The sequence below is a fragment of the Nicotiana attenuata genome, chromosome 1, assembly GCF_001879085.1.
Source record: "Nicotiana attenuata strain UT chromosome 1, NIATTr2, whole genome shotgun sequence".
NCBI classification, from domain to species: domain Eukaryota; kingdom Viridiplantae; phylum Streptophyta; class Magnoliopsida; order Solanales; family Solanaceae; genus Nicotiana; species Nicotiana attenuata.
The window spans coordinates 55,162,252-55,177,942 of NC_031989.1; the positions used below are offsets into that span (position 1 = coordinate 55,162,252).

General features: G+C 34.4%; 1 protein-coding gene across 1 annotated transcript; it reads left to right on the forward strand.

Moving 5' to 3' along the window:
- LOC109226867 (UDP-D-apiose/UDP-D-xylose synthase 2-like) lies at nt 5,151-9,469 on the forward strand. The gene is made up of 9 exons (XM_019391762.1): nt 5,151-5,591; nt 6,379-6,471; nt 6,635-6,742; nt 7,900-8,014; nt 8,095-8,228; nt 8,307-8,408; nt 8,492-8,584; nt 8,713-8,848; nt 8,939-9,469. Exons 1-9 carry the CDS (start codon nt 5,322-5,324, stop codon nt 9,049-9,051), a joined length of 1,164 nt encoding a protein of 387 aa, XP_019247307.1. The 5' UTR covers nt 5,151-5,321; the 3' UTR covers nt 9,052-9,469.

A 15,691-nucleotide genomic window follows, 5' to 3' on the forward strand; every position in this document is an offset into this window, starting at 1 on the left:
AACTGTATCTACGCAATGGCTGAAAATCAAACCATAATCCCTTCCTTAGTTGAGAACACCCAGAGAAAACCCTTGATTCTTCCGTCTCTGATGAACCATCTTTCACCATTCCTGTCTCAACCACTAAAAACACCTCCAAACCAGATTTCCATAGACCCTCTAGTTCTCATGCGACTCTCTCAGACCTCTCTCTCACCCCAAATGATGAGAACTCAGAAACCCCAAAATTAGATAATCATCTCTATCGATTGAGATTCTCACCGACCAAAGCTAGGGTGGAGAACAGGGTACAGTTCCGCAAATTGTAGAGGTCTCAATGGTTAGTGTTGATCAATCTCCAGCTGTACTTGCTCCTGAGTTCGTGGTAACCATGGAGTCTCTAGAGAAAGAGGCCGTCGCAAACATACTGGTCGTATCTGCGGATGGAATAGTGCATAAGGTAATCTCTTGTGTGCCTGAGTCTCAAAGGAATGAGACACAGGGGTTAGTGGAAGAAGGAGCTGTGGTGCTCTTTGAAAACTCTGCACCAGCAGAAACTACTGGGACTTATCATGAAGGACTTGACCCCTCTCCAGAGGAAACAGGTGAAGGATTTTCTTCCCAGGTTAGTTTTGCCCCTGCTCCCTCTCCACACCGTGCTGTTGAGCCCTTAGAAATTCTGGTTCCTGAGATGAGGTCTAGTGATGAGGAAGATCAAGATAATGTTGCTCTGGATGCTTTTATTGTCAAGAGAAGGGCAATAACCACTCCTGAGTCTTCTACTAAGCGACCTACTACTAGGTTCAAGCAAAAGAGGCTTATGAGTCTGCCCTACAAAAGAGCAAAAGGAGCAGTAAGAAGAAAAAGAAGAGGCTAGTGAAAAATGGAGAAGTGGTATGTGACAAGTACATTCCTGTGGTGGAAGTTGATGAGGAAGCAATAGAGGAACCCAGTTCCTTGGTTAAAAGATCCCAGAAGAAGAAGCCTTATGCTTCAGAGGAAGGTGTTGCTGCGCCAAGTTTAAGATCAGTAAAAAGTGGTGGAAAGTTGAAACAAGTAATGAGTGACCAGTCACTATCTGATGAGGATATGTTGGACAAGCCAAGTGGAAAAGGTAAATCGAGTGTGAAGTCTGAAAAAAGAAAGGTGGAAACTGTGAGGGAACCTGATTCTTCAAAGAAAATTAAGCGTGAGAGTCCCGCTAAAGAACGACTAAGGTACCAAAAGGTCTTGTGGGGTCGCACTTTTGACCCAGCAATTTCTGACATGGCCGGCATGAGACAAATAATTGAGATGGTCGAGTTTCAACAGTGGGGACATCTGTTCAAAGTGGATGCTCCTAAGGTCTATGAGGATGAGGTCCAAAGCTTCTATGCCGACCTCTTTCCTGTTGACACTGACCATATTTGTGCTTTAGTTAATGGTGTGGATATTGTGTTTGATGTTGCTCTGCTTGGGGATATTATTAAAGTCCATGCTGATGGTAAGTCTTCTGTGAAGAATGTGTGTGGGTCAAACTTCAGAAATGCTATTGTGAAGGAAGGTGCAGCCCAGAAAAGGGAACGAGTTCACAAGAAAGCCTTGATCCCCGTTTATCAGTTATTGTTCGAGCTGGTGAACAAGGTTCTTCTACCCCGTGCTGAGAGAAGGTCCATTACTTCCAAATCTGACTTATATCTGATGGAAGCACTGGATGGATTTAAAGCTGTGAACTTGTCTGCCATCATGATTGAGCATATGCAGAAGGTGGCGACTTTCAAGGATGGAAACCATGGTCTGCCAAATGGGTTTCTTCTTACGCACGTTTTTAAGTTGTTCAAAGTGCCATTGGGATAGTCCAAAGTAGGGACCAAGAAGCAGACCTTCTCTCAAACAACTTTGGAGGAATGTGAATGTATCGAAAGGAATGGAGGGGTAGGCAGCACTTCAACAATCTCTCAGCTCATCAATGCTCAAAATAATGCAATTGAGGAGATTCGAAGGTTGAAGGCAAGGAACGCCATACTGGAAGTTCAGCAGGCCCAAGGGGGTCCAGGGTCAAATAAGGAGATAGCTCGTCTGACCAAAGAAAATGCTGATCTCAGGGCACAAGTGGAGAACCTGAAGGAGAAACTGCTCACCGAGAAAATATCGGTGAATGCCCGAATAGATCTTGTTCTCAACACCCTTGATGCAGCCTCCAAGCACTCTCCTCCTAGAGCCCCTTAGGAAACCCTTTAGTGACCAGTTTCTGGATTAATTATGTTCTTGTTTTGTTGACTTTGGCAGTTGTTTGTTTTTGTTTCTTTTTGTGGTATGGATGGGATGTACTTGTACTGCTCCCGCTGAAAATAGTCCAATCTTTGCCTTTGTGGTATGGCAAAGGCATATGTTTTATGTATAAAAACTATCCTCTTTTGCTATTTCATGCTTATGTTTCTCTTTTCTATCATGTTGTGTGCACATATGTGGCATGAGTTAGCTAGGCTAGACTTCTTTATGCTGATTGCCTGCTTGTGTGTTTTTTATGATGCCAAAAGGGGGAAGTATAATTAAAACAGGAATCTGATTAAGGGGGAAGCATAGAGTTAGGGGGAACTTGTAAAGTTTCTGTTGCTTCATCTGGTTAATTTTGCTTTAAACGTGTGTTATCAATGTCTAAGTTTGTCATCATCAAAAAGGGGAAATTGATGGGTTTACAATGCCTTAGCTTTATGTTTGATGATCTAAAAAACTTACTGTCAAAGAACCAGATAAGGAACCCGACGCACTTGGTACACATCGCAAATCAACGGACTCCAGCTAATGTGAACTGCTACAACTTCAGAAGATAGAGAATCAACACAAGGACCTGATACCCTTGTGTTTCCCTGACAGCAGTACGAAGTCAACTGTGTACAGCTGAAAAGTGACGGCCTGCACTGTACACTGAAACAGTGCAACACAGTTCTGCAGTCACTTGTCCTTTGACCAACCAAGTGATTACATCATTCAAGTGATGTCATCCAAGTTTTATTAACTAGAGTATTACAACAAAACATCACTTGAACACTTGAGAATTCATTCCCAGCATTGAAGCAATCTGACATTCGAGCATTCAATTCTCAAGTGCATCAAGAACAAAGTTTAACACTACTACGGACCAGTTCCTAGAGCTAGTATTTGTATGTCTTTAGTTGAGTTGTAACTTTGTAATTGTTCTTCATTGTAATTCCTATTTTGCTTATCTAGAAGCGTTGCTTAGGAATCCCTTGTAAAACATAAACCCTTAGTGTTTGTGTCGTGACTAGAGTTAATCATAAGTTGAAGTCTTTGTAATAGGTGTATTGCAAAGTGGCTTGTAATAAGTGTATTACAAGTTAGTGAGGGATTAAGAGTTTAATTCCTAGATTGCATAGGTTGTAATCTAAAGTTGCTCATAGTGAAGTTGAAATCCTACCAGTGTAGGTCGTGATTTTTTTTATCCCCTTGAGCATGGATTTTTTCACGTAAAACTCCCTGTCTTATTTACTTACTGTTTCATTAGCATTCTCATTGGAAACTCATAGAGGACCTGGTCTATTTATAGTTTGGTGGACTCATACCACTAGTGAGCTTATTTGTTCAAAATTTAGTGAGTAATTTTTATTGAGAAAGTCATAAAATGTCAAATGAATTAGTCGATATACCACAACATGATTAATATATTATAATTGGTCAATGTACCTTCAACTTTAAGAATCTTAAGGTTGAGCTTTAAATTATACATCCGCCTCCAAAGATCATATAACTATTTATATCATTCAAGTATTCAAATTCTTAAAATAGAGAATATTTTGGTAATTTGTTTTTTATCTGTTTAGGATTTGAAGTTGATTAGTTAGACTAATGAGTTCCGGAGAATCAGATAGGTCAAAACGGAGCCAGAATATAGAAGAGGAAGCTGCTTTCCCCGGATGCGGAACTGAAAGAACCATGCCTTTTTTTCTTATAAAAGCCTCTTCATCCCATAACTAGTTTAGTTATTGGGTTTACCATTAAATAGTTATACATATCTAATAGATTTTTAATACAAATATAAGGTTTAAACAAAAATTACTGGGTGCATCCAAATCCGTAACTAACACGATAGCTCTTCCCCTGGCTTCAATATGGGCTTGGCCCGTTGGGCCAGCCCAGCCCTTGATTTAGTAGGGTTATGTTAGAATTTTTGGAGCCTATTTAAAAATGAGGCTTTTAAGCCCAGTGCAAGTAAACCCGTGGCTCGTGAGACTTGACTAAGGCTGGGTTGGGTCGGCCCGTGGGTCAAATAAAAATATTTATAAAATATATAAAATATATGTTACTGTAGCAACAGAATCAACATTTAGCATTGGTGGACGTGTTCTTGCTAAGTACAGAAGTTGCATCTATCATGAAAATGTCCAAACATTTGTTACTACTCGAAATTGGTTGCACGGCTTTTCCCAAACTCAAACTGGTAATATTTTTTTTTATGTGAATTTGAATATTATTAGTTTTTAAATTTTAATTATTCTTAATATTTAATTAATTAATATTGTATATGAACTGTAGATATAGATGAATGTGAAGATGTTAAAACAACCTTATCACAAGCGGATTCAAATGTATTTGATGAAGATAATGTGTTGGATATCCCATAAGAATCACGAATGTTCTCTTGAATAGTTTGTTTTGTGTTTTGGCTTTTAGTGAATGAAATATAGTCATGTCTTTTACTTTTTTAGTGTTTCTTGTGATATATTGGAACAATATAAAAAATTACTTATTAAATTTTGCAAAAAATTTCCAATCAAATATTTTTAATTTTTAAGTATTTATCTTTTTTTAAGTTAGTACCTAAAGAAAAAATATAAAATTTTATTTTAAAAAAATGATGAGCTGACACGTTGGGGGCCACGGCCCACACAATGCTATCCATTATAAGGCCCATCAAAATGGTAAGCTAATACAATCCAGCCCGTTAATTGCTAAAACTCATGTGGATTGGACTGGGCTGGGCTAACTCGCCCCAGCCCATATTATTGACATAGAAAAGGGATGTCAAGCTTTTAGAAAATAATTTTGTCTTGCTAATCAAGACAAGATTATGTTTCTGTTTCCAAAAAATTAAAAAATCAATAACTAGAAAACCCAAATTAGATAAAAATCCAGCCGTTTACACATGTATCCAACTGCACTTTGTCACTTGACAACATGAAACCAATAATCTTGCTCTAGCGTGTAAGAATATACATACAACAGATATAAAGTATAAACACAGACTCAGAACCAACTCTCTCCTCCCTCCTTTTTTTCCCCTTCCTACAGAGAGAGAAACTCGAACTTTTAGAGAGAGAAAGTGCAATTTTTGCAGGGGAAAAATGGCAGGAGGGAGAGTAGATCTAGACGGCAATGTTATAAAGACGATGAAAATATGCATGATCGGCGCCGGTGGTTTCATTGGGTCCCACTTATGTGAGAAGCTGATGAATGAAACGCCGCACACGGTGCTCGCTGTCGATGTTTACAGTGATAAAATCAAGCATCTACTTGAACCGGCTGATCTCCCTTGGACTGGTCGTATTCAGTTTCATAGAATTAATATTAAGAATGATTCTCGCCTCGAAGGTCTCATCAAAATGGCAGATCTGGTAATTTCACTGCATTTGTGTATATATATACCGATTAAAAAGATATTTACAGTTATGTGATTTTCTTTCCTTTTTAAGTCTGTCTTAAAAAGAATGATACATTTTTATAGAATCAATTTAATTTTTTAAAACTTCTCATTTTACTTAAATGTGATGTGACCAACGCCGTTCTGCCATTTACAATAGTTGTTATCATATATAATGTGTTCTGTTTGTTGGAATTTTGGGTATTTAAGTTCTGCTGTTTGCTTTAAGTTCTTATTTGGTGTATTTTCCTTGCTACTTATTTTGGAAAATTTTAACAATCGAAGCATAACGAACTGAATCTCAATTGATCTAATAGGAAAGCCGCAATGCAATTACTGCTTCTTGTTGAATTTTTCCTATTAAGTTTGGACATTAGGATGAGGATTTGCTGTGTGTATTGCAACATTCTTCAATTAGTGGAAGTTCATTTTTCTTTTTTCTTTTAGTTTCTATTTCTAAGATTTGTTCATATTATTGTTCGTTAAGTCAGTAGCACATTTCATGAAGAGCTTGAATTTTTTTAAAAATAAGAATAAGCATTTCTTGGGATCTATATGTGAATTTAAGATCTATTTTGATGTAAAAATTGATTCTTTGTCTTGATTCTAGGGAGAATTTCGACAATATAGTTTAATTTTCATTGTAATTATGGATTATCATAAACGTCTACATATTTTCAGATTTTTTTCCCTAGAATTTTATATGTTGGTCCAAGCAAGTCTTTTGGCTATTGCTAACCTTTTGTTTTCTTGTGATATAGGTTGTAAATCTTGCTGCGATCTGCACGCCAGCTGATTATAATACTCGTCCACTTGACACAATCTACAGCAATTTCATTGACGCTTTACCAGTGGTATGCATATCAGATTTATAACTTCACATAGTTATTATAAATAAATGAGTGTAGTTTAAAGAGGGTTTCCATTTGTAACTGTTGAAGCACAATTTTGGTAAGAAAGATTTCACCTTTTCTGTCGGTAGTTGAGTTGTGAAGTTCATGTTAATTGCTGATTCAGGTTAAATACTGCTCAGAAAATGGAAAGCGTCTCATTCACTTTTCCACTTGTGAAGTTTATGGAAAAACCGTAGGTGCCTTTTTACCCGAAGACAGCCCATTGCGACAGGTAAGAGTTCAGTTTCTTCATGTTATTACTCTTGTTAAATCTCAAACTTTTGCAAAATCTTGATCTGTTATTTTCTCTGTGTCATGTTTTTTTATATCATGTAAGTTCTTGAACTATCCTTTAATTGTGTTAAACTTCTTGTTTTCTCAAAAACAAAGGGATAATATGGTACTAGTGATGCATACTAAACTGTCTTTTAGTGAAAATGACATTTGATAAGCGGAAAAGCGTCTGATATACCCCTCTACTTTGGTTTATTGTATTATCCTATCCCCTGTTATACTTTTTGGCCATATTTGTCGCTGCCGTCTGCCAAAGTTTTAAATTTACCCCTCCTTTGATGGAATTGACACGTGCACCCTCTAATCAAAAGAACTAACCCACAAACTAAAAACCTCACACCAAAATAAAACCCAAGACCCAGCCGACCCGTGTCCCTCTTATATTTTTACCCAAACCCTGAACAATAAATATTCCTTATTCCCAACTGAGTTGGGCTTAACTACATGGATTCTCTATGTCTATTCTTGTGCCATTTAGCCCTGTTTTATTACAATACTTAAAAATTAGGGTTCTCTAAAACTAGGGAGTTTCTAAATCTCACACGTATCTGCAAGCTAACGCCATCAGATCAATTTACAGTGAAATTCTTCTTCATTTTCCTCTGTCATGTTTTCTTCAACTTCTTCTTTTTTTTTTTAAAATTATTTGGTTTTATTATTTTAAGGAATTCAAATCTAGGCTTTGGTTGCAAAACACAGGAGAGCTTTTAATAGCTCAGAAATACATACAGGTTTTCTGTCAGGTGCCCTACAAATCCAAAGCCTTAAACAGCAAATGAAAAATGGCATCATAGTCCGGATTTGTTGCAGTTCTAAGGGTGTTTTTTTGCTTCTGAAAAGTGATTCTTGTTACTCATTTTTTTGAGCCATTTTTTGCTTTTCTAGAAGCTAATCCACTTTGACTCTTTCATTCAGAGATTCGCCTCCCAACGCCACTACATTTTTGTTATCATTTTCATTTTTTCCTTCTCAAAGATCTCAGACATCTCCCTGCACTAGATACAATCTCTAACCAAACTCGTAAATGATATTTTCTTTAGTTAATCTATAACATTCTTTCGTGGAGATGTTCTGATCCTTCCTGATTATTTCTAGGATCCTGCTTACTACGTCCTTAAGGAAGATGTCTCTCCTTGTATTTTTGGATCTATTGAGAAGCAAAGGTGGTCCTACGCATGTGCAAAGCAATTGATTGAGAGGTTGATCTATGGTATGTTATGCTATACCTTCATCAGACTGTTCTAAACTTGAATCTCTTATCATATATTTCTCACTTATTGTGTTATGCAGCTGAGGGTGCCGAGAATGGCTTAGAATTCACCATTGTTAGGCCCTTCAACTGGATTGGTCCGAGGATGGATTTCATACCTGGGATTGATGGTCCTAGTGAAGGTGTTCCAAGAGTGTTGGCTTGCTTTAGTAATGTACGGATCTTTTTTTTTTTTTGGTAATCTGATGCTGGTATGTGTTTTAATTTCATCATCTCATTATTTCTTTTGCAGAATCTTTTAAGACATGAACCACTAAAGCTAGTGGACGGCGGACACTCGCAAAGAACCTTCATATATATTAAGGATGCTATTGAAGCTGTTCTCCTGATGATTGTGAGTTTTGACATCTTCAGCACCTTGTTCTTGTTTTTGAAATGCACTATGTTCAATTGTGATTCATGTGATTTTTCTATCAGGAAAATCCTGCACGGGCTAATGGGCAGATCTTTAATGTCGGCAACCCTAATAATGAAGTTACAGTTAGGCAGCTAGCTGAAATGATGACCCAGGTAATTAAGTGATCTTTGTCATTTTCCCTGCATCTTCTTGTGGTGCCTATTGCTTCAGCTATATATTTCTCGAGCGTGTTTCTGCACCTTGTCAATTTCGCTCAGCTCTTTTTCATGCATCACAACAGGTGTATTCAAAGGTGAGTGGAGAATCTCCTCCTGAAACACCCACCATTGATGTAAGTTCTAAAGAATTTTACGGCGAGGGGTACGATGACAGTGACAAGCGAATTCCAGACATGACCATAATTAACAGACAGCTCGGTAATAATCTGCTTCTTTATTTATCGAGAAATGACAACTCCTGAAAGCCAAAAATTATCTGACTCTTGGATTGACTGACTGTATGACCAGGTTGGAACCCGAAGACATCCCTATGGGACTTGCTTGAATCCACACTGACATACCAACACAGGACTTATGCTGAGGCTGTCAAGCAGGCGATGTCAAAGACCACTGCAAATTGAATTTGAAATCAGAGCAGTGGTGAGTGTGTGCTTCATGTTGACAGGCTTTCATATTCTCTTTGCGAATCTTCATCTGCTCGGTTTGACTTGGTTCACGTATCTTTTTGCCATCTACGTTGTTTTGGGATAAAACAATATCTACGTCGTGCAAATCTATAATAGCTCAGTCATAAACATCGTCACTAGCGCATTATGTACAACAGTTATGGGACATTAGACAAAGGAAGCATATAGTCTGCTCTTTAGATATTGTTGTCATTCATATTATCATTCTTTCTTCTGGAAGCATGTTGTATTATTCCACTGAGATTTTCCTGATTTATTACTATTTTTTTATTATTCGTCTGATTAAATGGTCCTTTTTCTTCGATGTGTATTTTAGAGAATATCACTATCAACTTCTAAGTGCTCGCTTTTACCATATTACTTTGGCTGCATTGTGTCTTTTTTCTGCTATGCCGTTCTTAGAGTTGTTCATAACTTTACATGCAGTTGTCGAATTGTGTGATTATCTCATTTAAAATTTTACAGCGAGACTTGAACTCAAAGCCTCTATCTAGTGTGATACCATGGTAAAGTGTGACCATCTCATCTTAAGACTTGAATTCTTAGAAAGAACATACGTTTATTTACTTAACTAATCTCAGTGTACGCGCGTTGCGCGTGTATTATGTGCCAATGATATAAATTTTAAATATTATATAAATAATATACAAATGATGTATTTGAGTTGTAAAATAAAACTTTTAAAATTTTCTTATTCTTAAAAATGGTAAGTAAACTGTCGTTGTGGTTTTCCCACCGTTTGCTTTGGTACTTGCTTCAATTTTGCCAACTCACCATAATAAGATGCAAAGACAACAATTGTTATTGTTATTGAACTAATTAGTGTAAGAATGTAAGCAGCTTCTAAGACTTTGCAATGCAACGTAACCAACACCAATTGGCTTTAAAGTATTTTTTAACGCAACAACAAATTTTCAAGAATTTTTCAGCGAAGTTATTTATAATTTTCTCGCACAGAATAACTACTTAATTCTTTTAAAGTAACCAACAAATAGAATGATATGCACTAACCAAAACCTATTAGGTTGGAGAATGCTAGCATATAATATACCAGATTAGAGAAGGCTTTCAATAATTGACGGCATATTTTCTATTGTGATACTATTGTGATACTTGTAATGACCTGGTGATAATCAAATATTCACTATAGCCCCTATTTCTCTTAAATCATAGAAATTTAATTAATATTATATTGACCAATATTATTTTTTCCATTTATCCGATAAGTACCTTTTTAGTCCGCAAAATAAGTCATTACCAAGACGAGTGTCGAATTTTCTGCCAATAAAAGAACATTTGAAGAAAAAAAGATGTATTCCAATATTTTACAAATTTTTTAATGTAAATTACTTTGTTGAGCTCACAACTTCATACTTGAAAAGAATATTGGTTTGCAACAACTAATAACTTTAATCAAGACGATTCTCAAGTATTTCAAATTCTTTGAATTGGAATAACTTTTTTTTTTTGAAAGATCTCCACTATTTATAAAATTTGAATATGTACTATCAAGAAAAAATCAAGATATATGCATGATACAGTGATCAAAATAGTCATAAATCAAGATATATGCATGATACAGTGATCAAAATAGTCATACCTTCAATCGTGATTTAGGTCAACCCTTTGTTTTTTAGATTATCAAATTATGTAATATAGTATAAGTACAATATAATAATACATGAGTTTTCTTGATGGTGGCAATTTTTTTTTCTATTAATGATGGGCCTTCAATTGATAAGCATATTACGACATAGGGGTGTACATGGACTGCGTTGGTTCGGGTTTTATCAAAATCAAACCAAACCAACTATATCGGTTTGGATTGGTTTGGTTTTGTCGGATTTTTCGGGGGTTTTTTGTTACTTAAATAATATTTCAATCTTACTTTGTTAAATTTTTTATAAGTAAATATATGTTTAGTAAAAATATAAAAAATTAACAAATATATTATCTATTAAAATATTCTTATGAGAGAATTTTCTTAGTAACACATAATAATTATTTTTTTTAGTCGTCAGACAATAATGTTTCGTTGATGCACACTTTCAAGGTTAACCGAATTTAGTAATTAAACATAAAAATCAATATGATACCTAAAAAATAATGATCACTTCACATCTGAAAGATATAACAATTTAATAGATCTTAACATATGATATGAATATGGAAGAACAAAGAGATTGACGCGTTTCAGTAATACTTGATGAGAAAGTGATCATACAACCCATTTTTTAAGGTTAATAAATATGGAGCACTTCATATACTATTAAATATTATATCCCGCAAGAGAATTCCAAATATTTCTAGACATTTTTTAAAGAAAATTCTATATAAAATCTTAAAAATATATATATAAAAATTATATATTTATATGTCGGTTTGGTTCAGGTTTTTTTACTCAATGTCAAACCAAATCAAACCAAACTTAGTCGGGTTTTTAATCGGTTTGGTTTGACTTTTCAGTTTTNTGGGTAGTAAAAAAAAGTGGGATGCTGTATTTCCAAGATTGGATTTCATATTCGAATAAACCTCGTAATCGTAAGAAAGTGGGCTTTTTAGTTATGGGCCTAGCAAAAGAAAAATTGGGATAGGATTCTATAGGATCTCCCCCCCTTCAAAATCGGACGTGAAAGTTTCCTTTCATCCGGCTCAAGTAGGTACACCAAATAAGGAAAGGAGTTCTCGTTTTCAAACTCTAGAAAATCCCAAAATAAAAAGGTCTACTCCTTACTCAAGTTCCCAGTGAAGACGAAACAAGATTTCAGTGATTCCGTCTTCTATTAATTCTTTATTCAAATTCAATTCCAACAAATAAAATAGAAAATTCTTGAGTAGTCTACTTCCCTTTGAATGATAAATCCCTTAACTCTTAATAATTAAAGGAATACCTTGGAACCCATAAGGGATTTACTTGTCTATATATTGTTCCATTCGATCTTTTAGGTCCCGACTTCACCTCGATGGTTAGGCCACCACGCCCTTAAAGTCTATACGCGATAGATAGACTCCTAGAACCATGACATATTTGCTTACTTGAACATAATTTCTTTCCACGAAAAGAAAGGAAATGGTTCATTCCACAAAATAAAAAGCTTTTTAGATATTTTTCTAAACATAAACCCTTTTTTAACCCAAAGTATTAACCAACATAATCTTTTATCCGAAAGTATTGAATTGGATGGTGAAAAGAAAAACTTAAACTGAAAATAACTCTTCCAAAATCCTGTAAAATATTAAAAACAAAAGTAACAACAAACTAAACTAAGAAAAAATGCTAGAGGTTACAATAATATTTTATAAAACTGAAAAAATAAAAAAAGATTAAGGGACTCACATGCTAAGGTGTAATTCATCTCTTATTCGATGAGGAACAAACTAAATAATAATTTTCCTCGATATACTTTGTTGTGTTAGTTTCAAAGGATCCAAGAGCTTCTACGATCTAGAAGAGACAACCTAAATTGGAAGAAAGAAAGCATAAAAGTTAGACAACACCAAGTTAAGAACATAAAAAGAGATGATAAATAGAAGCAAAAGCACTAATAAGCGATAAAGGAGTTTGAATCAAAATCAACGATTAAGACTTCAACAACTCTAATGAAAATATCAAACTTCTCATACGGCAAACTAAAAAGAACATAAAAGAGAATTCAAAACAAGAGTCTTTACAAGTTAAAGCAACAACCAATAATAAAAGATAACAAGTTAAAAGACAACAAGATTGACTCTCAAAGCAATAACTAAATTTTTAACCAACGCAAAAACTAACCCTAATGTCATGAAAATTGGTACAAGTTTCTAATGCCCTTTAATAGGGATATCATTAATAATAAGTTTTCTACTTATTCACTTGAGAGTTTTCTTTTTTGAACCCACCGAAAATTTGACTTTTCTTTTAATAGGAATATTAAATGTTTCCTACTTATTCTCCTTTAAGTTCTATTTCCCTTTTTTAACCTAAGAAAATCAAATTTTGTGATGGATATTAATTGAAGAAGTTGTTTTTCACTTATTCACTTCTTCGTTCTCCTTTTTTTGGTCTTACAGTAGTTTATTTTTTCTTTCCAAAAATATTTTATTGATATTTACAGTTTTATCCAGCTTAAAATGCACTTACAAAGGGTAAGAAAGACGAACGACATTTCGCTAAGGGCTTTCGTACTTTTAATATAGTATAGATTGGTATATCTTTAGCAATAATAACGTAAATTATAAACGATGCAAAATAACAGCCCTCGATGGGCTGAAATGACAATAAAGCTAACAATCTTAGAGATAATCGAATTGTATTTGACATAAAGTATTTTAGAGGGGAACATTAAAGAGCCTTGATTGGTGAAACTGTTTTTCAATGCCCTCTACCGGATTAAAATAGCACGGGCTAGCCAGTTTTTAGATTGGTCATTAAAAAATAGCCAGCATTTGCAAAGTCGTTGAAAAATAGCCACTATTTTGCTGCAATAGGGACCGGTCCAGTATAATATACCGGAGATCGGTGCACCTGTGTATGAACTTCCAGCATATTATGCTGGAACTCCAACACGCGGAAAGTTCCAGCATAATATACTAGAGATTGGAGCACCTGTGTATGAACTTCCAGCATATTATACTGGATCGGTGTACTATACTGAAACTCCAGTATATTATGCTGGAGTTCCAGTATACGTATGCTGGATCTCCACTATAATATGTAGGAGTTCCAGTATACTTATGCTGGAACTCCATTATAATATACTGGAGTTCCAGCGTACTTATGCTGGAATTCCAGTATATTATGCTGGAGTATTTTTCGGATTTTGAACTGTGTTTTCGTTCAAATTTATCTTTACATGAAAAATGGCAAAATTTCGATTATTTTGAAGCTGTGGCTATTTTTGAATTACCACTTGTAAATCTGGCTATTTTTTAATTTCTCCACACCGGATATACAGAGACAATATTTATAATCACCGGCAGTGGCGAAGTTAGGAATTTCCTCAAGGGTGTTCAAATTTTAAAGAAGTGAAAAAAATTCTCCACAAAGAGTGTTCAATATGTGTCATATACCTCTAAAATATAATATTTTACCCACGTATACAATATAATTTTTCGACAAAGGGTGGACAGGTTGACCACACTGATGACCATGTGGCTTCGCCCATGATCACTGGGGGAGCGTTGTTGTTCCAAGTTGGGTAGTGGGAAGCGAGATTCTTGATATTGGTAACCACTTCAACATAACATCCTCTAACCACAATCTCCGGTTGCGGTTGACTGCATCTTCGAATACACTCGTTCGTTCTTAGTAGCCCTCCGGTCATTCTTATCTCTGTTCTGCAGCATTATTTGCCACGTGTCATTTTCTAAATACGCTATGTGGAAAAGGCGAATTTTTACCAATACAATAACTAGCAGACTCTTACCGCTATCACTAAGCTATAAGCCTTGATAGTGCAAATTATTATCTATTGAGAGACTTGTTTAACGAACACTTTCCATATTTTTTGATTTAGTTTTGATTATTTGTCCAAAATATATCAAGAACATATATTCACCAACATTAAGAGTCTGTTTGGAAAGGCATCAAGTAATTGGAATTGGTGTAATTACTAAGGTAGTAATTACATAACTTAGTAATTACGTAGTTGTGTAGTTACGCCGACCTGTTTGTTTGTCACAGTGTAATTACAGTGTAATTACGAGTTTACTGTTTGGTTGCACAAGTGTATTACACAGCTAGATTAAATTTAGAAGAAGTTATTATCAAAAATTAAAGTTAATATAATAAATATATGCCTATAAATTTTTATAAGTATAAATTTGATATTTAAGATGTATATTTTTTTAGTAAATATACATTAATTAGTAATCATATATTTATAACGAATATTGTAAAAGTAATTTTTATATATTCCAAATTAATAATATCTAGTTTAGATACTTACAAAAACTAAAACCATACGTTTTGTAAGAATATCATGGAATTCATGTTTGATAAAATAAATTAATATTTATAAATATAATATCATAATATTATTCAAATGTTTGACGAAAATAATCTATCAATTCTAACTTAAAAATGAATAACATGCAATGTGAGTCAATACTACTAAAACAAGCAAAATTAGAACCATGAATATAACATAATTTTAAAATAAAAAAAATTAGTTTAACATATGTCAAATTCCAACATAATAATAGTAAGTTCCACTACAACTTATGATTAGGAAACATAATAAGTTTATAACCACATTCAACAACGAAATTTCACTTTAATTGCATCACTCATTATATGTTAAGTTTGTTAATGACTCATTATTTCTAATATTAGGAGGTATAGTTTCAAAAAATAAAAGAATAAAATATAAGCGATTACATGGAATCGTAAGAAGTAAAGGTAGAGAAATTAAAAAAAAATAATGTATAAAGGAAAATATATTTTAAAATTTCAAAAAAATATTAAATTAAAAAATAGAAACAAAAAGTTATAAAGAAGAAAAAATTAAAATTAAAATTAAAATAAAAGGGAAAGAAACTAAAAAATAACTTTGTAATTACACAGAGTAATTACCACCAATTCTCACCTCCCCCT

What these genes read in the sequence shown, in the direction of transcription:
- LOC109226867 (XM_019391762.1), top strand. Translation starts at nt 5,322, where the DNA reads ATGGCAGGAGGGAGAGTAGATCTAGACGGCAATGTTATAAAGACGATG. An exon ending in AAGACAGCCCATTGCGACAG is followed by an intron (nt 6,743 to 7,899) that starts GTAAGAGTTCAG and finishes GATTATTTCTAG; the next exon opens with GATCCTGCTTACTACGTCCT. An exon ending in GATTGAGAGGTTGATCTATG is followed by an intron (nt 8,015 to 8,094) that starts GTATGTTATGCT and finishes TGTGTTATGCAG; the next exon opens with CTGAGGGTGCCGAGAATGGC.